Source organism: Jaculus jaculus, chromosome 1 (assembly GCF_020740685.1).
Source record: "Jaculus jaculus isolate mJacJac1 chromosome 1, mJacJac1.mat.Y.cur, whole genome shotgun sequence".
NCBI lineage: Eukaryota > Metazoa > Chordata > Mammalia > Rodentia > Dipodidae > Jaculus > Jaculus jaculus.
In genome coordinates this window covers 307,204,201-307,228,500 of record NC_059102.1, presented here as the reverse complement: position 1 = coordinate 307,228,500, position 24,300 = coordinate 307,204,201, and the positions used below count along the sequence as shown (strand labels likewise).

At 36.8% G+C, this 24,300-nt stretch overlaps 1 protein-coding gene across 2 annotated transcripts in view; it reads right to left on the bottom strand.

Annotated features, from left to right (window-relative positions):
- Positions 1–24,300, bottom strand: part of Nme7 (NME/NM23 family member 7) — a 145,240-nt gene that overhangs the window by 95,866 nt on the left and 25,074 nt on the right. For both annotated transcript variants that reach the window (XM_045158158.1, XM_045158166.1), the window contains exons 2-7: positions 11,445–11,552; positions 10,585–10,751; positions 8,263–8,373; positions 5,615–5,665; positions 2,723–2,930; positions 304–409 (exon numbers count right to left, since the gene is read on the bottom strand). In XM_045158158.1, the coding sequence (XP_045014093.1) occupies positions 304–409; positions 2,723–2,930; positions 5,615–5,665; positions 8,263–8,373; positions 10,585–10,751; positions 11,445–11,552 (751 nt within the window). The remainder of the gene's footprint in view (positions 1–303; positions 410–2,722; positions 2,931–5,614; positions 5,666–8,262; positions 8,374–10,584; positions 10,752–11,444; positions 11,553–24,300) is intronic.

Below are 24,300 nucleotides of genomic sequence, written 5' to 3'. Positions count from 1 at the left end.
AAGAACGACTAACAGAATGAGAAAGTATAAGCATCATTAGCAACCAAAAAAATACTTTCTAAAAATGCACAGGTACCAAATTCAGACAGGGATTTTAGGCAAATTTTCCCTTATAAAGTCAATTATATTCACATGCCATCAAAGAAAAATAAATTGAAATATTAAAATATTAAAAGTAAACTTTCAGCAGCCCAGCTAACAAGTTGGCAGAGCATGAGACTCTTGAAAGTAAACTTCCCTTTCAAAAGCCATTTACCAAAATAAGCTTTCCTATTTCCAAAATACATACATCATAGCACTTACCTTCACTGATAGCATGAGGCTTAATAATGCAACAGGTAGAATTGGTGAATTTAGCAGTGTTCGCTGGTCCACAACCTCCATTTGAAGGAAAAAACAACTCCATTTCCTAAAGATAGATGAGAACAAGGAGTCTGACACAGATACTCCCTTATCTGAAAGTTTATAGAATATTTCAGGAGATATAAAATTACTTTTAAAGTTATATAGTATAAATTCTTTGTTTCAAATTTTCTAAATATAATTTATTAAAACTGATTAACAGCCAAGCATGGTGGTGTATGCCTTTAATCCCAGCACTAGGGAGGCAGAGGTAGGAGGATCACCATGAGTTCAAGGCCATACATAGTGAATTCCAGGTCAGAGAGCCAGAGAGAGACCCTACCTCGAAGAAAAAACAAACCTGATTAACTTATCCTATTTCAACAGTTATAATTTTAAAGTTTTCATTAAATTATGTAAAACAAAATTAAAACAAGAAAGTTATAAAGAAAATTAATATTCATGAGTCTGAGAACTATAGTCAATTAATAATAACTTACCACAATTATATTATAAATCAGAATGAACCCTATTTTATAGCCAGATTCAGGCTGTGGTTATTTGCACTGCATATTGTTCATTAAAATGAAACCCAGAAATCTGAACAAGCTACAAAGATTCTTTTAATGATGATTTCCTTCCCCCAAACTTTTAGTAGTATTATTTCCACTATTCTTATAAAAATACCCTGCCATCATTCTTAGCCCTTAATTTTGCTCTAAATTGCCTAACAGGAAAAGGTATCTTCCTGAAAGATTAAGATTGATCTTCACCAGAAAACCTGACATCAGGACTGTACTGAATAGCATATAGTTCCTAGCATGGTCCCTACTCCTATAAAAGAGCCCAGCCTGGGTCTCAGGGTGGGCTTCCCCATTTTCCAGGAATCCTCTCCTGCCTTCTCTTTGGGCAGGAGCTCTCTTTATATATATATATTTAGAGAGAGAATGAGTGTACCAGGGCCTCTAGCCACTGCAAACAAAGCATGTACCACCTTCTGCAAGTGGCTTATGTAGGTTCTGAAGAGTCAAACCTGGAACTTTGGGCTTCATAGGCAAATGCCTAAACTGCTAAGCCATCTCTCCAGCCTCTGGGAAAGAGTGCTCTTGATGGTAAGCTCCAAGCTCTCCCTTTCCTAAGCTATAAAATGGTGTATGAAATGTTTTCATGGAATTCACAGGACAAGAGCCTGGAAGCCACTGACTCAGAGCTTTGTGTGACCACTGATTTTCTGAGGACCTATCTACTAAGTTATTGCTCATTCAACAGCTAAGATAAGGCTCTGATACTCTCAAAGACAACTCAAGTTTCTGTGCCACTAAGGTTTAGGCAACAGTACCTCACTGGTGCTTTTATTAGCACTTACTTAATGTCTATTAATGCTTTACAGTTTTCATGTACTTATTTACTATTCATATATCTTTTCTGATGGAGTACTTATTAAAATCTTTTGCCAATTTTATTTGTAATTTTTGATAAGTGTGAAATTTATAGAGATGAAAAAATAAAACAGAACAAAATCCAAAAGTAGAACCACATGTATGTAGACAACAAAGGCATAATGCAATTAAGTGAGGAAATGATAGTTTCTTTTCAACAGATGGTGCTGAATAAGCAGATGTCCATATAAAAACAATATTCTTCAATTATACCTCACATCCTCATACCATGCAAAAAATTAATTTATATACATAATAGCCCTGTGTATAAACCTTAAAACTATAAAATTTTTGGAAGAAAATAAATGCAGAAAATCTGTCATCTTGAATGAGGCACCAGTTTCTTAGAGGTAACCACAAAACCATAATGCATAAAAGAATACACTGAAAATTTGGATTTCAAAAAGAGAAACATGTAAACATTTTAAAGAGGATGAAAATAAAAAAAAAACATATATGGTAAAAAATATTTGAAAATTATGGATATATATATGAAGAATGTGTATCCATAATCTATTTAAAAACACCGATCTGAGTTTTAAAGGATAAGTAAAAATGACTTCGGCAAAGGAAGAGATGGCATTCACACATAAAAAGACTATTCAAGTGAGACCTTCTTTATAGATATCTACTAGTGGAAAACTAGTTTCTTACATGAATTCAGTAATACAAACATGAACCTCAGCAATTTAAGGTTTTACCAAAAGAAATCGACTGTCACATGTCTTACTGGAGAAAACTAACTTTGATCATGATCAGGCTATTGATTCAAAGGGGGGGAGCATCATGGAAACACTGCGCTCCTAGGAAAAGGTCAAAGGAATTGCCACCACTACATCATCTGTATAAATCCTCCCAAAGTAATCAGTGACAGAAATGCTTTACTTTGATATAAAACAATTGCTCATAAAAAATCAAAGATATTTTTTCAACCAACTTACCCTGGCAGCAGAAGCAAAAGAGTCAGGGCCATGAGCTGCATTTCTTATGCCATCTGTGCCAAAGAGGGCTCTGATGCTTTCAGGGGCATCTGTGCGTGCCACCCCAGAGTTTGCAGGGCCAAGCAGTCTTTTCCACTCACATATTGCATCATCTCTTAGAATCTCCATGGCAAGAACAGGCCCACTTGTAATAAACTGGATCAGTTCACTATGAAACAGGTAAAAGGCAGATTCACTTTCTTTTTTATGTTAAATCTAGGCATTCCTATTAATAAAGATATATTTAAATATTAGTAATTTATCAGAAATGACTATTATGATCTCAGATCTACTACGTATACTGATGCTTATATAGGCAAGAAAAAAATTCAAAACTGATGCCTTAAAGTAGTCCAGTTTAGTTTAAAATTACTACAAAAACAATAACAAATCCACAACTATTCCAGAAAAAAATATGCTTCTGTTGGACCAAGACAATTTCATTGATTTACAAAGGCATACAGTAGGTCTATGCTTGGCCCATTGCTCTAGAGCAGACAAAAAAATTCCTTTTCATTTCATGTGGTTTAAATGTTTATAACTGTTTTGTAACATGCTCAGTAAGAATTTATTTAATTCTTTTTTGGTAGAACTACTATAATTTAGAGTGACAACTTGAAGTCAATAAGCCACTGAGTTGATTTAACTCTGAGTCATAGCCTAATTTTTTGAGGCCTTGTGTTAGCAAGGCTAAAAAAAAAATTTAAAAAAAAAAGTAAAGCCAGGTATGGTGGAACATGCCTTTAATCCCAGCACTCGGGAGACAGAGAGGTAGGAGGATCACAGTGAATTCGAGGCCACTCTGAGAATACAGAGTGAATTCCAGGTCAGCCTGGGTTAGAGTGAGAGCCTACCTCAAAAAAACAAAAAACAAACAACAAAAAAAGTACCAACACATCTTTAAGTAATATCCCTTTCTTGGTTGAAGAATTACTCTTAGTTATTCAAAGCATACACAAATAAGATTTAGGAATGAATCATAGTCTCACAGTTCCCCAGGAAATTAACAATGATATTTCATTTTATTTGTCCACTTCTACATGTACATAGGGCATCAATGATAAGCTTAACTGAATCAAGCGATATTCCATGCCCTCACTGTTTTAAGCAAAGAAAAGGTACATTTTAAAGGAAGCCATTATTTTTTCTCTTCCAAAGTAGAGGGTAGACCTTCTTGAAGAAAGGAACATGTTGTGACAGGCCTTTCTATGACTGTTAATGTATGGCTGTTTTACACACATCCTTCCCTTGTGTACCATGAAATATGAGCTCATTCCTAGTAGTAATCACCCTGAATCATTTTTGTTTGAAGAATCACCCTAAGAAGTAGGATGTCTGAAGTATTCATCTCCTATGCCCTGAGGACCAAAGGACACCCTCAAATATATTCTGCTGGATCTTAGCTGCCACATAAAAGGAAAGAAAGTGTTTACCCACTTAATAAGCAGTATCGCCTACCGCATGTCTGAATCTATGCCATAAAATGAGAAAGCACACTAAAGAAACTTAAATTTAATGTTGTATCAATATAGAATCCCAAGTGCATTTAGAGTGGAGAACCTGATCATAAGTTGTTTAGGAAATAATTTCTAATTACTGCAGCTAATCTTTCGCTGTATCTTTCCCAGTATCAGAATAGTAGTTGACTCATCTAATAAAATTTACTGTATATTGGGAGTGGAGAGATGCCTTGGCAGTAAAGATGCATGCCTGTGAAGCCCAAGGACAGAGGTCGATTCTCCAGGTCCCACATAAGTCATGGTAGTGCATGTATCCAGAGTTCATGTGCCCATTCTCTGTCTCTCTCTCTCTCCCCATCTCTAATAAATAAATAAATAAAAATAAATCTTTAAAACAAAAAACACATTAAGTACATATAAGAAATTATACTAGATATTATAATTCAGTGCTGTACAGATATACAAAAACAATTTCAACCAAATTACTCGAAAAAAATGGTATGTGTTCATTCTAACAAGATATAATAATATTTTATAATGACTGATTAAAATAATATATAATAGTGTAAATTTATTATAAACTTTTGAAAATGTACATATATGTAGGTTACCAAATAGAATGCTTATTGTGGCAGTTTACTCAAAATAATACTTGTCCTTATTAGAAATGAAAACACTCCTTTTACTTATAATAGCAATGTGAATATATATACAATAGCTACTTAATTATATATAAAATATCTAGAACATAGGTTCAGTTTCTAAATTATAATATTGTCATATTTAAAGGAACAATACATATATTAAACTTTTTAGTTGAAATCTAAGGGTTTTTGGAATGTTGCTTTATATATAAAGACTATCAAAATAAAGAAAAATACAACAAAATTCCCAACATAAAATAGAATCATCACTATTTATTTATTTATTTGAGAGTGACAGAGAAAGAGGCAGATAGATAAATAGAAAAGGGGCACACCAGGGCCTCTAGCCACTGCAAAGGAACTCCGACGTGTGCGCCCTTTGTGCATCTGGCTAACGTGGGTCCTGGGGAATTGAGCCTAGAACCGTGGTCCTTAGGCTTGATAGGTGAGTGCTTAACCATCAAGCCATCTCTCCAGCCCACCACTGTTTTTTATATGCAATTAAATCTAATGAGATATATTCCTTAAAATGTAAAATATTCATTTGCCTCTGATAAAGGTTAAAGTACTTAATGATGAGCTATAAGAAGTCTGACATAATAACAGTACAGAGAAAATAATTCTTAGAAAAGAATTCTGTGCAGTTAAGTTATTTGGGTCCTTCTGCCATAATTAATTTTTGAATTATAAAAATACAACTCTGTAATCTCCTAGGACATCTTCATTGCTTGCCCAAGCGAAGTACCTACTTATAAAAGGGTCTTGACTGATGGTCCACATGAAAATCTGTCGCTTCTTTTCTATAAAATAATCACAATGGCAACAGTTAAGTATTTTGAAAATATTATTTTAGCTTACACTAATAAAAATAATGATGAAACCCTCTAAGTTTATGTATATTTGATTTGTATGTAAATTAATTAGAAATTCTTTACCAAGTTGTTTATGTCACGTACTACAAATTCTTTTAAGTATTTTGCAAGTATGGGTCACATACACATTGTGATGTAAGATTAAAATAAAGATGCTAGGCAATATTTACTCTTCTTCATATATGTGCATTTAGAGCATACGTGTGTTATATGTGATGTGTGGTATATGTATGTATGTGTGCAGATACGTGTGCCCCACATACATGTGCGTGGGAGGCCTGTGGAGAATGTCAGATGTCCTTCCCAGATTGTTTATACATGTATTCTTTTCCCTGAGATGGGTCTTTCTCTCAACTCAAACTGCTGCGGGTAAGCTCCAGTGATTCTCTAGTCTCTGCTACCCCACACCACATGAACTTGGGTTAGAGATGCATGTGGCCAAACCAACTGAATTCTGACAATCCAGCATGACCACTTAATGCCAGCCATGCTGAGCAGTGAGCAGCCTACAAGAAAAGGGTAAGGGGAAGGAAATTCCATTGAGAAGAGTCATAGTTCACCCTAAGGAAGAGGTAGCAAGGTCTGGGAAAGACTCTCAGAATACTGGAGGCAGCAATGTTTGCTTACAATTAATTCTGAGTTCTACAAGAGCCCACTGGTTTTGAAAAATGATTAGTGGTCAGGAGACTAAGGGAAAAGTCAGTACACAGCAATAAAGGAATGACTATAGGTGCTATAGGTGTGAACATGAAATTAGAAGAGTTTCTGTCTGTGGAACTGCAATGGTGAGGAACTGTTGTAGTTAACTTCATATTTCTAGGATGAAACACCCAAGCAGTGCAGCTTATGGGAGCAAAGGGTTTATTATGGCTTATAGTTTTGAAGGGAAGGAAGTTCATCTTGACAAAAGCATGGCAGAGCAAAAGCTGTGCATTAGACTTCACACAGCACTGGCCAAAAGCAGCAAGAGTGAGCTGGGCTATGGAAAGAGGGACATAACACCCCAAAGTCTACCCCCAAGCAACACAACTCCTTTAGCAAGACTCCATCTCCTAAACCGCCACTATTAGGGATCAAGTAGTCCCAAACAGATGAAGCTGTAGGGGGTCAATTTATTCAAAAAACCTACAGGCATAGATGGAATTAAGCTTCAAGGGGACAAAGAGGCTATGGAAAATTTACATTCTATGTTGTTCTTGAAGCTTTGATTGAGTATCGAGCTATAATGCTAAAACAGCACTATCCCTACCATAGGAAGTATGATGCCAAATTAGTAAACACTGAGGGTACAGAAATGTAAGCCCAATAACAATGCTATTCTATAAGTATTGTTATAATCCCACTTTCCTGATGAAGAAATGAGCACAGAGATGAACTGTTCAATCACACACCTATGAAGTGGTTCAGTTACAAGCAATTTGGCTACAGATGTATGCTCTGAAATGTAAGCCTCCTCCCAAGAAAATTTGGAACTCTCATATAGGAAAAAATGAAATAGATATATGACATTGTTGAGGTAAAGTTGAGGGTGTTTTTTTTAATTTTTAGGATGAAATAGATATCCAACAAGAGGATTTCTTGATATACTGAGAAGACCCCTGATCAAAACAAAAAGCAAGCAAGCAAGCAAACAAAACAAAACTAGTAGAGTACAATATGAGCTCCAGTGGTGCCTACTCTGCTGGACTGTTAAGATTCAGGCCCCTACAGATACAAGGACACCAGATGTGACCTCTTTCTTCTTTGGTTCATTCTCTGCTTTACCTACTTGTAAAGACTTTTTTTTTTTTTTTGGTTAAAAAATATGTGTGTTCAAAATCATGAAAAGATCATTTTGTGTGTGTTGTTACCTAAAGGCATCCTTAAAAAAAAAAAAAAAAAAAAACTGAAGAGAAGCTTGTTACATTTCTTTATTCCTTGTCTGGGCATGGTAAATACTGCCCTTGCCTTTTCCAAGGTAGAAGCTTAGTTTTATCATGGGATCAGAGTTATTTGGGGACAGAAAAGACTAAGTAGGATGTCTTGTTTTCACAAATATAACTCAGAAAATACCTAATTACAGCTGCCTTTTGAGTAGCAAATATTCATTTTTAATTATATATTAAGAAGAGCTAAATGGAAACAAACATTTCCAAATGCATCACTTTGGAAACTGAACATGCAAAAATAATTAGATATTCAAACATCTATCATTTTTATACAGTATGCTATTCTTGTATATTAATAGGCGGTCATATCAAGCATTAGTGTTATTAAAGGAGATGGGGATAATGAAACCAACATATAGATAAGTGAGGCCTGTATAATTTGACCACCTTTTGTAGCTTAGAACTCAATTACTATTTAAGTATGTGATTATCAATTGTCTTGTTTTTCTCATTCTGATATTCACTGATATTCAATAAAGAATTTGTTTTGTTTTGCTTTTAGCTTGTTTTTCTTTAATAATTATTAAAAATTATAGAAAATGACATGATTTTTAAAGAAAGAAAACACTACATAACTGAAAGTGATATATAAATTACCTTGAAAGCGTCACCATTTTGAGTTTAGTTATAGTAAATCCATTTTTGTTTATTATATCAATTATTTCTCCAGCTTTTGATATTGCATCTGGTTTTATCAGGGCTAATGTTCTATAAAGAAATAAAGAATGGATTTGAATATAAAAATATTTCTACAGTTGTTTTTTTTCTAATTTCCAAATAGTTTTCATTTTCTTAACAATCATGGCAGAACATCAACATTAACATTAAGTATACAGAAAAGTATATTACAGATTTCTCTTAAAAACTTATGCAATGCCAGGTGTGGTGGTGCACGCCTTTAATCCCAGCACTCAGGAGGCAGAGGTAGGAGGATCATCTTGAGCTCAAGGCCACCCTGAGACTCCATAGTGAATTCCAGGTCAGCCTGAGCTAGAGCGAGACCCTACCTCGAAAAACCAAAAAAAAAAAAAAAAAAAAAAACTTATGCAAAGTAAAATTATTGTTTTGCCAACTCAATCAAAATTAAGCAACCAGTATTAAAATATAGAGGAGGAGGAAGAGGTGAAAGAAAAGGAGGAAGATGAGGCAGTAGCTAAGAAAAAAAAACACAAAGATTATTATTTTTTAATTTCTCAAATTATCTCAGAAGTTAGAACACAAGGGTTTACAATCCACCTCTGACACTGACTGTGTGTGGCAAATTACTTGTTCTCTGTTTCAGCTTCATCAGTAATAACAGTCCCTGTCCTATAGAGCATTTTAAGAATTAAATAAATTATTCATGCAAAATGCTTACGGCAGGGCTATAGAGATGGCTCAGCAACTAAGGCACTTGCTTGCAAAGCCTAATGACCCAAGTTCAATTCCCCAATATCCAGGGAAAGCTAGATGCACAAGGTGGTGCATGCATCTGGAGTTCCTTTGCAGTGGTTGGAGGCCCTGCCATGCCCATTCTTTCTTTCTCTCCTTCTGCCAGGCTTGGTGGCACACAACTTTAATCCCAACACTTGAGAGGCAGAAGTAGGAGGATCACTGTGAGTTTGAGAACAGCCTGAGACTACATAGTGAATTCCAGGTCAGCCTGTGCGAGAGTGAGACCCTATCTCAAAAAGAAATGCTTGGGACAGTGTTTAACTTAATTACTCCAGATGCTACTTTAATGTCATTATTATTAATATATAGCATCTTATAAAAATATCCAAATTAGAAAATGCATCATTTTAAAATATCAGTATCTTAGCAGGTGGCACATGCCTTTAATCCCAGCACTTGGGAGGCAGAGGTAGGAGGATCACCATGAGTTCAAGACCACCCTGAGACTACATAGTGAATTCCAGGTTAGCCTGTACTAGAGTGAGACCCTACCTCAAAAAAAAAAAGAAAAGAAACACTAAAATATCAGTATCTTCCAGGACATTTTATATAGAGGAATAATTTCCAAGAAGTTGTATTACATATACTAGGATCTTGATTTTTGGTCTCTTACACTCAAACATACATGCCACATTTTCAGTTCAGCACTCATTTAGACCCTGGTTCAATTCCCCGGTACCCATGTAAGCTAGTGCACAAAGTGGCACATGCATTTGAAGTTCACTTGCAGTGGCTAAAGGCCCTGGTGTGCCCATTCTCTTCTCTCTCTCTCTCTCCCTACCTCTTTCTCTCAAAAAATAAAATAAAACATTATTTAATTTTTTTTCCATTAAACCCTCTATTCATTCTTTGTTTCATCATCCAGCCCCAAAACCATATCCATTCAGCCTTCAATTGTATAAGAAATAATTTCATTTCCTGTAAGCGTCTACTAACTTATAGCATTCATTCCTTCTTTTACCCCAAAGTCATATTTATATTAAGGAAGAAGACTTCTTTTATACTCAAATATTCTTAGCTCTCAGGGAGATGGTATAAAAAATGAGCATATAAAACTGTATCCCCCTACAATAAAAAGCTAAGACTATGAATATCACTTTGTTAGTCTTATTAAAGAACAAATTATAAGATCTGTTCCAAGACAGTCTAATAATGTCATAACATTAAATAGGATTACTGAAAAACCTCTTCTACATTGTGAAAACACAAGCTTGAAACAAGAAAGAGATAGGCCAGTGGTTAAAGGCACATGCTTACAAAACCTGTTAGCCTGGATACAATTCCCCAGTGTCCACATAAAGCCAGACTGCAAACACTAAGTGACAAATGTGTCTGGAGTTTGCTTGCAGCAGTGAGAGGCCTTGGGGTGCCCATGCTCACTCTCCCCTCTCTCTCAAATAAATAAAAATATTTTAAGGAATTTAGTATCCAGTGGGTTTTACATTATGTTTTAAGAAATAAAAGCTTATGTAATCACTTTCTTACTTTTCTTTTCTACTGCCCAGTTGGCGAGCTGTATATTGATCCCCATAGTCAACCAACACCAGCTGCCGAGAAAAGACATTCACTTTGTTGCCAATAAATAAATCTTCTAAGCGCAGATCATCATATTTGGTCCGCTTTAAGAAGGTGCGACGATTCTTTACATCATGCTAGGCGAAACAATAAAAGATACTTATAAGTAAGAATGTTTATAAGTAATAATACTTATAAGCAAGCCCTGTCATGATATAGAAACAGTTTTCAGTTTTACCTTATCAAGGATTGCTACATTCTTTTATATTTCCACTAAAAATATAAATCACAAGTTTTATATTTAAAATCTTTATTTCCTAATCTAATCCAGCAATAACAAAAAGTTTATTTTACAATATAATACTTTAGAATACTCTGACTAGAAATATTTGTTTATGGTCAATTTATTTCAGCAAATTAGTGCCTATGAAGTCAGAGGAAGAGAGTCACATGGCCAGACTTCTACATTTTTGTCTACATATTCCAATACCAAATAGACCTAATCTTTTGTGTTTTTTTTTTTTTCTTTTGGTTAGGGTCTCACTGTAGCACAGGCTGACCTAGAAATCACTCTGTAGTTCCAAGTTGGCTTTCAACTCACAGCAATACTGCTACCACTGTCTCTCAAGTGCTATGATTAAAGATGTATGCCACCAAGCCTGGCTTAAAGTCATCTTCTTATATTGGCATTGTATCATAATGAATACCAAAAAATTCCAATAAAATATAACTTAAAACATAATCTTAAAAGCAATTATATAAAAGGCAACCCTATTTTTCTTCCATCTGTACCTACTTTGCCAACTTTTAACCAAGAAAGGTTTGTTTACCATTTCAACAGATCCATCCCCTGGGTAAAAGAGAAGTTCATAACGACGAAAAAGTGAAGCACTGGGATCAAACCACTCTGTAATGAAAGCAAATCTCTCACTGTGACTCTGTGAAGTAAAATAAAAGAAATTTAACATATAAGGTATAGTTAAGTTATGCACTCTTATAAATGTCCTATAATGAAAATAAGAATTAGCATGTATTTGTAACAAAATTGCTACTAGTTCTTACACCAAATTATTTACTTTTCTGAAAAATATATCCTGCCAACTTCTCATTAAAGATTCCTACATATTTCAAAGAGGAGTTATAAACTGTTTGTTTAATATAGTGCACACCCATCTAATCCTGATCTGACACCTTTAACAATTCAAAGTCCTTCTGAAGGCATGTTTATATTCAAAGTAAATGTAGAAGTTACAAAGTGTAGAATATTATTGTCATCAATATTATAGCAAACATCTTTTCTTTCCTTACTATCTTCATGACTTTATCTTTTTAAAAATGACGTTTTACTTACTCATTTGCAGGCAGAGAGAAAGAGAAGGGAGACAGAGAAAATGAGAATGGGCATGCCAGGGCCTCCAGCCATTGCAAAACAATTTCAGATGCATGTGCCACTTTGTGTATCTGGCTTTATGTGGGTACTGGGGAATAGAACCTGGGTCATACAGCTTGGCAGGCAAGCAACTTAACCACTGTGCCATCTCTCCAGCCCAACATTATCTTTATTTTAAGAGGATGTTATATCAGTTACCTTTTAATGGCTGAGACAAAATACCTGACAAAAAGCACCTCTGGATATGGCAAGAATTTCACAGAGGGAAATTTCTATAAGGGAACTGAGAAGGAGCCAGGGAACACTGATAGCCTACACAGGGAGCAGCTGATAGCCTACAATGCAAATCTGCATCTGTGAGGAGAAGAAAGACAAGCAAGATTCCTTGGAACCATCCTGGGTTGCTGTCCAGGCAAAGGAAGGTTCACAAAGCCATCACAGCATCTGCAGTCCGTTAGCCGTCAGAAGAGTGAAGTCCCAAAAAGTGTCAATTTTTAACTCCTTTAGGTCATTAGATGAAAAGTCTTAGCACAATAACTAAGACCGTTGGTTTGAGCTTCCTGTTACTGAAGGTCTCACTTCAGCTTCTGTTATTGGAGGTCTAAGAGGCACATTCTTAGGACTACCATAAAATGAAAAAGTATGTCAAATATTATAGGTCCTTCATTCTCAAGTGCTCACCAGATTTCTTGTCATGCATGTTATTAGAAACAGTGCAGTCCCAAAGGTCAATATTACAATGAGTAAGTCTCAAGTCAAGCTGGGCAAGACGCTGAGAAGCCTCAGCAGCTAGAAGAAGGAGCTTTCTATGAAAGAGAAGCACTAAGAGAAAGTGTTATTCTAGGTCCTTTGAGAAACTGAAGCCAAAACAGGCTTGAACATTCAAGAATTTCCCAAAGGGAAGTATTTCCCATAAGGGAATGGGGAAAAGGAGCAAGGGGAGATAAGAAGAGCTGATAAACCACTATGAGAATTGGTACCTGTGAGAACAGAGGCAAGGGAATCTGTATAAGCTTCACTATCTAGTTATTACCCAAAAAAGACTTCAAAATAAGGACGCATGTACGAAAACTCATGTCAGAATGGAGAGTTCCCTCACAGAAGCGCTACTTAACCTGTGTTTCTCCCTTGCTGGAGATCAAACTCAGGGCCTTGAACTTTGCAACTAAGTGTTCCAGTACTAAGCTATATGTAACCCCAGCCTCAGAATCTATTTTTTTAACCAAGGGAAAATTCTAGAACTATACATAACTGTCAACATAGTATTTTATAACTAACCAAATAGCCTTCAAAAGCAGAAGGTGAAGTAAAGAAATTTATGGATAAGTAAAACCTAAAGTCATTGCCACTCTGCTGTCCTTCAGTCAAAGAAATTCTAAAGGAAGCTGTACAGGGAGAAGAAAAGTGATGCCAGATGACATTTGGGCTAAAAGAATGGACTAGACCACAACGAACTATAAATAAACAATAATGACACAAAATAATAATGTCATAGGATATAAAATAAGTAAATCTTGAATACATTTCAATAAAAATTATTATAAAGAATATAAAAAATGCCAGGCATGGTGACACACACCTTTAATCCCAGTACTCAGGAGGGAGAGGTAGGAGGATTGCAGTAAGTTCAAGGCCACACTGACAATCAATAGTGAATTCCAGTTTAGCCTGGGCTAGAGTGAGACCTTACCTCAAAAAAACAAACAAACAAAAAAAAAAAAAAAGAAAGAAAGAAAGGGAAAAAAGCAAAGGGCTGGAGAGATGGCTTAGCAGTTAAAAATGTTTGTCTGCAAATCCAAAGGACCCAGGTTTGATTCCCCAGTTACCATGTAAAACCAGATGCACAAGGTAGCACATGCACCTGGAGTTCATTTGCAGCGGACAGAGGCCCTTGTGTGCCCATTCTCTCTCTCTTTCTCTCTCTTTCTGTCTCTCTTTCTCCCTGCCTCTTTCTTTTATCTCAGAAATAAATAAATAATAATAAAAGAAACCAAGAATTCTAATGAGCCAAGTGTGTAATGGAGAAGGAGGCCACCAGAAAGGTAGCCTGACTACACCACAATCCTGAGCAAAAAAGCAATACCTATCAAGATACAATGGATCAATGATAATGGAAAATAAGTTTGGTCCTAATCCTAAGAACAACACCAATCAGGGGTGTTGTAGTCAGATCCATGTTACTGGGATGAACATCCAGCCAGACAGTTTATGAGAAGACGAGATTTATTTCAGGCTTACAGAGTCTAGGAAAACATCATCAGTGGTGGAGGAAGCTGGCTCCCATTCATAGATCCAAGCACAGTGACACCACCAAGAGCCAGCACCACAAGCAAATACAAACGGCCAGAGCTCAAACTTCTCTCCACTGAGCTTTGGGCCTGATTGAAGATCTGTCCTCCAAGAGCCACTCCCAGTGACACCACTTCCAGCTGGGAGGCTGGAGACCCAAGCTACAAGCTTAGTTTTAATAAAACACCTGACCTACCTAAATTAAATCAAGATGAGATTAATCACTTAAATAGACCTATAACAAGCATGACGATCCGAACAGTTATCAATAATCTCCCAACTAAAAAAAGCACAGGCCCAGATGGATTCACTGCTGAATTTTACCAAACCTTCAAGGATGAGCTAACACCATTATTTCTAAAGCTTTTCCAGGAAATTGAAAAAGAAGGAATTCTACCAAACTCCTTCTATGAAGCCAGCATCACCCTGATACCAAAACCAGGCAAAGATAGAACAAAAAAAGAAAATTACAGACCAATCTCCCTCATGAACATAGATGCAAAAATTCTCAACAAAATATTGGCAAACAGAATACAAGAGTATATCAAAAAGATCATTCACCCTGACCAAGTAGGTTTTATCCCAGAGATACAGGGATGGTTCAATATATGCAAATCTATAAATGAAATACATTATATAAATGGGTTGAAGGACAAAAATCACATATTCCTCTCATTAGACACAGAAAAAGCGTTTGACAAAATCCAACATCCCTTTATGATAAAAGTCCTACAGAGACTGGGAACAGAAGGAACATATCTCAATATAATAAAAGCTATTTATGACAAGCCTACAGCCAACATATTACTAAATGAGGAAAAACTGGAAGCTTTTCCACTAAAATCAGGAATAAGACAAGGGTGTCCACTGTCCCCACATTTATTTAATATAGTACTAGAAGTCTTAGCCATAGCAATAAGGCAAGAGACACACATAAAAGGGATACAAATTGGAAACGAAGAGATCGAGTTATCATTATTTGTAGATGACACGATTCAATACATAAAAGACCGTAAAGACTCTACTAGAAAACTGTTAGAGCTGATAAAAACCTACAGCCATGTAGCAGGATACAAAATAAATACACAGAAATCAATAGTCTCCATATATGCTAACAACAAACACACAGAGGATGAAATCAGAGAATCACTCCCATTCACAATTGCATCAATAAATAAATAAATAAATAAAGTACCTTGGAATAAACCTAACCAAGGAAGTAAAGAATCTCTACAATGAGAACTTTAAAACTCTCAAGCGAGAAATTGCAGAAGACACTAGGAAGGGGAGAAACATCCCCTGTTCCTGGATTGGAAGAATCAATATTGTGAAAATGGCAATCTTACCAAAAGCAATCTACACATTTAATGCAATCCCTATCAAAATTCCAAAGGCATTCTTCATGGAAATAGAAAAAAACAATCCAAACATACATTTGGAATCACAAAAAACCTAGAATATCTAAAATACTATTGAGCAACAAAAGTAAGGCTGGTGGTAATCACCATACCTGATTTTAACCTGTACTACAGAACCATAGTAACAAAAACAGCATGGTACTGGCACAAAAACACACATGTAGATCAGTGGAACAGAATAGAGGACCCAGATGTAAGTCCAGGTAGCTATAGCCACCTGATATTTGATAAAAGTGCCAAAAATACTCATTGGAGAAAAGACAGCCTCTTCAGCAAATGGTGTTGGGAAAACTGGATATGTATCTGTAGAAGGATGAAAATAGATTCTTCTCTCTCTCCATGCACAAGAATTAAGTCCAAATGGATTAAAGACCTTAACATCAGACCTGAAACTCTGAAACTGCTAGATGAAAAAGTAGGGGAAACCCTTCAACATATTGGTCTTGGCAAAGACTTTCTGAATACAACCCCAATTACTCAGGCAATAAAACCACAGATTAATCACTGGGATCTCATGAAATTACAAAGATTTTGCACTGCAAAGGACACAGTGAAAAAAGCAAAGAGGCAACCTTCAGAATGGGAAAAAATATTCACCAGCTATGTATCTGATAGAGGATTAATATCTAGGATATACAAAGAACTCAAAAAGTTAAATAATAAGGAATCAAACAAGCCAATCAAAAAATGGGCTGTGGAGCTAAATAGAGCATGAATGGCATATAAGCATCTAAAAAAATGTTCTACGTCACTAGTCATCAGGGAAATGCAGATTAAAACTACATTGAGATTCCATCTCACTCCTGTCAGATTGGCCACCATCATGAAAACAAATGATCATAAATGTTGGCGGGGATGTGGAAAAAGAGGAACCCTTCTATACTGCTGGTGGGAATGCAATCTGGTCCAGCCATTGCGGAAATCATTGTGGAGGTTCCTAAAACAGCTAAAGATTGATCTACCATATGACCCAGCTATAGCACTCCTAGGCATATATCCGAAGGACTCATCTCATTTCCTTAGAAGTATGTGCTAAGCCATGTTTATTGCTGCTCAATTTATAATAGCTGGGAAATGGAACCAGCCTAGATGTCCCTCAACTGATGAGTACATAATGAAGATGTGGCACATTTATACAATGGAGTTCTACTCAACGGTAAAGAAAATGAAGTAATGAAATTTGCAGAAAAATGGATGGATCTGGAAAGGATTATACTAAGTGAGGTAACCCAGGCCCAGAAAGCCAAACACCACATGTTCTCCCTCATATGTGGATTTTAGCTACAGATGATTGGGCTTCTGTGTGAGAAGGAAAATACTTAGTAGCAGAGGCCAGTAAGTTAAAAAGAAGATATATAGGGAAGAGAAAGGAAGGGAGGAGGGTACTTAATAGGTTGGTATTGTATATATGTAAGTACAATGATTGAGAAGGGGAGGTAATATGATGAAGAATGGAATTTCAAAGGGGAATGTGCGGAGGGGGGGAAGGTATTACCATGGGATATTTTTTATAATTATGGAAAATGTTAATAAAAATTGTGAAAATAAAAAAAATTAATTAATTTAAAAAATAAAACACCTGAGTCCATAAGGACATACATTTACACTGTCACATTCAAACTACCACAGGAACCAAAGCCTGTAAATATTTCTGCTACTTTTAGTTACCATTCCACTACTGGGAATATACCAGAAGGGATATACGACAGCATACGAAATACCTACTCATCCATTACAATTGCCAAGTTATATAATCAGACTAAGTATTCATCAGTAAATAAATGACTAAAGAAAATATGGTATGTATACACAATGCAGGTTTATTTGGCCATGAATAAGAAGGAAATTGTGCTGTTTGTTGGATGCAACTAGAGATCATCATGTTAACCCAAAATAATCAGAATGTCCTATTTTTTATGTTTCCTTTCCTATATGAAACCCATTTACATAAACATACACATAAACACACACATACATACAAACATACATAAGAAGTGGATATGGGACTATTTGAAAAGAAAAAAGACTAGCAAGAGGGGGAGGGTCCATAAAAGGCCATGGTAGAAGTTGGACATGGTGGCACATGCCTTTAATCCTAGCACTTGGGTGGCAGAGGTAGGAGGATCACTGTGAGTTCGAGGCCACCTTGAGAGTACATAGTGAGTTACAGGTCAGCCTGGGCTAGAGCAAGACTACCTGCCTTAAAAAAAAAAAAAAAAAAAAGGCCATGGTGGTGAATATGGTCCAAGAACAAAATATGCTGGAATGAAAATGTGAAAATGGCAATTTAAAACCCATTGCTTTGTACTGAATATGGTGGGGAAGTTACTCAGATTTAGCACAAATTTATGAGGGCCTACGAAGAGAAAACAAGTTCATGAAACAGAAAGCCATACAAGAGAGAAAGTGTGTGGGAAAGCTGAAGTATGATGGATGAGTGATATGAATTCAAAACCACAGCAGATGTTCCAAAATGTCATTTTCATCTTCACAATTTTGAAGGATTTTCTGGATATGAAATTCTATCACACAGCATTAATAGTAATAGACTTTTTTGTTTTGGTTGTTTGAGGTAGCGTCTCACTCTAGCCCAGGCTCACCTGGAATTCACTATGCAGTCTCAGGTTGGCCTCTTAACTCATAGTGATTCTCCCAAGTGCTGGGACTCAGCATGCTCCACCACACTCAGCTGAGGTGGTGGTGTTTTTTGTTTTTTTTTTTAATATTTTATCTATTTATTTATTTGAGAGAGAGAGAGAACGAGCACGAACAGGCACACCATGGTCTTTAGTCATTGCAAAGGAACTTCAGATGCATGCACCACCTTGTGCATCCAGCTTTATGTAGGTACTTGGGAATTGAACCTGGGTCCTTAGACTTTACAGGCAAACACCTTAACTACCAAGACATTTCTCCAGCCAGTAATAGACTTTTTTTTATATACCAGTAATCTCTAGTATCCCCTGGAAGGCAGAAAGAAAATATCAATATATCTATTTTTACTTAGTGTTATCTTACCCTATTGGTGTTTTATTATAACATTTGATTTATAAAGTAAGTAATATATTAATAAGTTATGTGTACTTGGGGAGTATAAATGTTAAATTAAAACAGTTCAGAAACTAAATTAGATATTCCACCTCCATTTCCTTCTGGTTTCTTATAAAAACTCAATGGTAATTTATCTTTCTCAGTTCAAAAACTACACCTGATTAGATTGAATTCCTGATTAGATTAGATTAGATTCATGTGTTCACTCATTCATGCCAAAAGTATGTTCTAGCTTACTACCAGTGGTAACCAGTTTTGTGGCAGAGTCTGTGAAGTCTAAGAAACAAGATCTGACATACTAATGTCAGTCACATGAAGCCCACACATGTAAACAATTTATTACAATTTAATATTACATGAAAACAATATTGATGGTCAAGAACTAGCACCTTCTATCAGGCATTTGCTATGTGCTAAACACATGTATTCTATCTAAACAGTATTATGGGAGAGATGGTATTTCTACAAATGAAGAAGCTGAGATTTAGGGAAGTTAAGACACTTGTACAAGATTATGTTAGTTAAAAAGGTGAACTGAGGCAGCTGGATTCCACATGTCATGTTCTTAACCACTCTCTTAAAGAATATGAAAAAGAGCCTCCAAAAGAGTAAGAGGAAGAAGCTTACATATATTGTACCACAGATTTCCATAGCTGGCAACCAAATCTTTTCAACTTAATCCTGCATTAAAACAAATCAAAAGGGGCCTCCGAGTAAGATAGCTGCATGGGAGTCACAGCAAACCAGCCTAGGGAGGGATTTAAGCAAAACCACAGCAAAACACTTTTCTTCCGATAAGCAAAGGTGTATAGGTTTTTATCAGCCACAGCAGAGAAGCAGGAGAGACCAAGATCTACCAGAAAGGTGGAAATTGGCCAGAATCCCACGGAGGTGCTTGCAGCTGGCATGGATACATGTGCCCACCCACCCCTGTGCCCAGCTGCAGGAGCAAAGACCAAACAAGAGGATTTTCCAACCTCATCAAACCTGAAGGGGAGATAGTGGAGATCAGCTAAGGAGCTGCTGAAAGGGATACAGATAGGACCAGCTGAGCAGTTCCAGTACAACCACAGGCTTCCTGCACTCTCCCATCCCCCAACCATGAGAACCATGGAACTCCAGAGAATGCACTCAGCACCAAGCAGCAGGGCATCCAGCACAGCTGGACAGAGCACCAGTTCCGCAGCACAACACAGAGGAATAGAGGTGAGCACTCAGCATTGGTGAGACTGGAAGCCACCCCAAAAGGTAATGAGGTTAACTGACAAAAAAGCAGGTACACAGGCCTGCACTGGAAGTGCTAATCTCTTTCCATGCCAGGGCACGTTATGGGTTACATATTCATGGTTGGCTTTAGCAAATTTTCAATTATGCTGTATTTGGGGGTTGACTATTGTTGCCTTTGATGCTTTCAGAGTGGGCCTTTGTCTTCTTATTATTATTGGGGACAGGGTCTGATTCAGACCCAGGCTGACCTATAACCCATTTTAGAACAGAAATCTCAACCTCCCACAAGACAGGATTAAGGGTATAAAGCAACACACACTCTTAGGGATTTTGGCTTTATAAGGATATCTATTTCAATCCCCATACTTGTATACTCTGCGCTGGTTTTTACTGAATGTGTATATTGCTCAGTTGAATTTTAGAATTTTGCCAGCAAATTGCTCTGTCCAGCCCAATAGAATACGTGAATAGCAGGCAAACTCAACACCTAGGGTTACTTCTGTGGTTACATTGGAGTACAACAGCTACACTTGGTACCTTAAACTCCTACTCTGCAGGTACTCTGAAGTTCTAAAAGAAAACAACTGTCAACCAAGATTGCTTTATCCCACAAAGCTATCTATCCAAATTGAAGGAGAAATAAGGACATTCCACAACAAAAACAGGCTACAGGAATTTATGACAATTAAGTCAGCTCTACAGAAAATACTTGACAAATCCTTCATGCTGAAGAGAAAGCAAAGGACACAGATGAGGAAATAGGAAAAAATAAACCATACTCAAGTAATGGTTAAAACAAGAGAGCAAATGGAAATCAGGAAGCACTACAAAACAAGAAGAATGGCGAGAATAAATACATACCTTTCAATAATAACTCTTACTATCAATAGCCTCAATGAACCATCCAAAAGACATGGGATTGCCAACTGGATTAAAAGGCAGGATATCCCACTCTTTGTTGCCTCTAGGAAGCCCATCTCTCAATAAAAGATAGACACTGTCTTAGGGTAAAAGGATGGAAAATGGTATTTTAAGCAAATGGGCCTAGGAAACAAGAAGAGTTTGCTATCCTAATATTGGACAGGATAGACTTTAACCTAACATTAGTGAGGAAAGATAAAGAAGGTCACTCACTTTATACTGATTAAAGGAACACTCCAACAGGAAGACATTGCAATCCTAAACATATATGCACCTAATGTGGGGGCTCACAATTTCATCAAACACTGCTAGACTTAAGGTGACAGATAACACCAAAAACAACTGTAGTGGGTGACTTTAATACCCCACTCTCATCAATTGAGAGGTCATCCTGGCAAAAAATAAACAGAAACTGTTGCAGTCTGGTTCACACTGCTGATCAAAATCACCCAATCAAGAGCAGCTTCTGGGAAAAAAGATTTATTTTGGCTTACAGGCTCGAGGGGAAGCTCCACAATAGCAGGGGGAAATGATGGCATGAGCAGGGCAGAGGGTGGACATCAGCCCCGGCCAACATAAGGTGGACAATAGCAACAGGAGAATGTGACAAACACTGGCGTGGGGAGACTGGCTATAACACCCATAAGCCCACCCCCAACAATACACTCCCTCCAGGAGGCATTAATTCCCAAATAGCCATCAGCTGGGAACCTAGCATTCAGAATACCTAAGTTTATGGGAGATACCTGAATCAAACCACCACAGAAACCAACTGCTCTTAGCTAACTGATCCACTCTGGGGAACGGAAACCATAGCTGGAGCTGGGAAACAAGTCAGAACCAGATCCAAAAATAATCCTGCTCTCCATTATCAAGCTACCACCAATTGTGGGCTACAAGAGGGCCTACACCTATTAAATTATCTATAAAAAAATAATAATAAGGGTTATCCCACTTATCTAGTGCTAACTTTACTCTCTGTTGGAGAATCTGCTTCTCTTTTTCAGATAGACACAGATCCTATGGAGAGAACCACCTATTATACCTCAAAAGGGCCCCAGCTGAATCTAAACATAATTGGCAAAACAAGCAAGGGTGCTGTTTTCTTGGTGAACCTGGTACCAGCACAAGGGTGAAGGAGATAGAAACAGAGAACAATCAACTCCTATCAAATCAGATATCCAGAGACAGAGAGGCCCCCAAGACCTCATCACTGAAGCAGACCTAAAATGAATCCAACATGGCTCCAACAAGGGAAATTTTGTGGAAGAGAGGGCGGAAAGAATGTCAGAGTCACAGACTGGGTCATGACACACAGAGACATTTCCTCCTATCCATAACTGAGGGCTAACTCCACAATGCATGAACCACATACCTCCATAAGGAGGGGCCAGCAGGAGAGGTAGGACAGGAAGGAGGCCAACAATGGTATTAACTTGACTGTATTCACTGAGTACAAAACTAATAAAAAAAAATAAAAATAAAAACTCACAGTTCCCATTAAAAAAATAAGAATATGTATGCCTCTGAGTTTGAAAATCTGAAAGAAATGATTTCATTGAATCATATGACCTACCAAAATTAAATTGAGATAAACCATTTAAATAGACCTATAATAAGTATGAAGATCCAAGCAGTTATAAAAAGTCTCCCAATTAAAAAAAGTCCAGGCCTAGATGGATTCACTGGTGAATTTGACCAGACCTTCATGGAAGAACTAACATCACTGCTTATCAAACTTTTCCATAAAATAGAAAAGGAAAAAATTCTACCAAACCCCTTCTAGGAAGCCAGTATCACCCTGATTAAAAAATAATAATAATAGCCGGGCGTGGTGGCACACGTCTTTAATCCCAGCACTCGGGAGGCAGAGGTAGGAGGATCACTGTGAGTTCAAGGCCACCCTGAGACTATATAGTTAATTCCAGGTCAGCCTGGACCAGGGTGAGACCCTACCTCGAGAAACCAAAATAATAATAATAATAATAATAACTAGACAAAGACAGAACAAAAAAAAATTACAGACCAATCTCCCTTATGAACAAAGATGTAAAAATTCTCAACAAAATATTGGTAAGCAGGGCTGAAGAGATGGCCTAGCAGTTAAGCACTTGCCTGTGAAGCCTAAGGACCCCAGTTCGAGGCTCGATTCCCCAGAACCCATGTTAGCCAGATGCACAAGGGGGCACATGCGTCTGGAGTTCGTTTGCAGTGGCTAGAAGCCCTGGCGCGCCCACTCTCCTCTCTCTCTCTCTGTGTCTTTCTCTCTGTCTGTTGCTTTCAAATAAATAAATAAAAATAAACAAAAATTAAAAAAATATTGGTAAACAGAATACAAGAATATATAAGAAAAATAATTCATCCGAACCAAGTAGGCTTTATCCCAGAGATGCAGGGGTGGCTCAACATATGCAAATCAATAAATGTAATATACTATGTAAATGAACTGAAGGAGAAAAATCACATGATCATGTCAATACACGAAGAAAAGGAATTTGACAAAATCCAATACCACTTCATGGTAAAAGTCCTACAGAAATTGGGAATACAAGAAACATATCTCAACATAATAAAGGCTATTTATGACAAACCTACAGCTAACATAATACTAAATGGGGAAAAACTTGACACCTTTCCCCTAAATACAGCAACAAGACCAAGGGTATCCACTGTCCCCACTTTTATTTAATATAGTACTGGAAGACTTAGCTATAGCAATAAGGCAAGAGACATTCATAAAAGGGATACAAATTGAAGAAAAGATCAAATTATCATTATTTGCAGATGATATGTTTCTATTCATAAAGGACCCTAAAGACTCCACCAGAAAACTGTTAGAGCCGATAAACACTTTTAGCCATGTAACAGGATACAAAATAAACACACAGAAATCAGTAGCTTTCCTATATACTATCAATAAACATGTAGGGAAGAAAATCAGAGAATAAACCTAACCCAGGAAGTGAAATATCTTGACAATGAGAACTTTAAAACATTTGAATGAAAAATTGCAGAAGACACTGGGAAATGGAAAGACATCCCATGATCTTGAATTGGAAGAACCAATATTGTGAAAATGTCAATCTTACCAAAAGCAATCTACACATTTAATGCAATCCCTATTGAAACTCCAATGGCATGCTTCACAGAAACAGAAAAAAAAAATCTTAAAATTCATTTGGAAGCACAAAAAACCTTGAATGGGCAAAACAATTTTGAGCACCAAAAATAAGGCTGGTGGTTACACCATACCTGATTTTAAGCTACATTACAAAGCCACAGTAACATGGCTAACAAAACACAGTAACCAGCATGGTACTGGCACAAAGACACATATGTAGATCAATGAAACAGAACAGAGGACCCAGATGTTAATCCAGGTAGTTACAG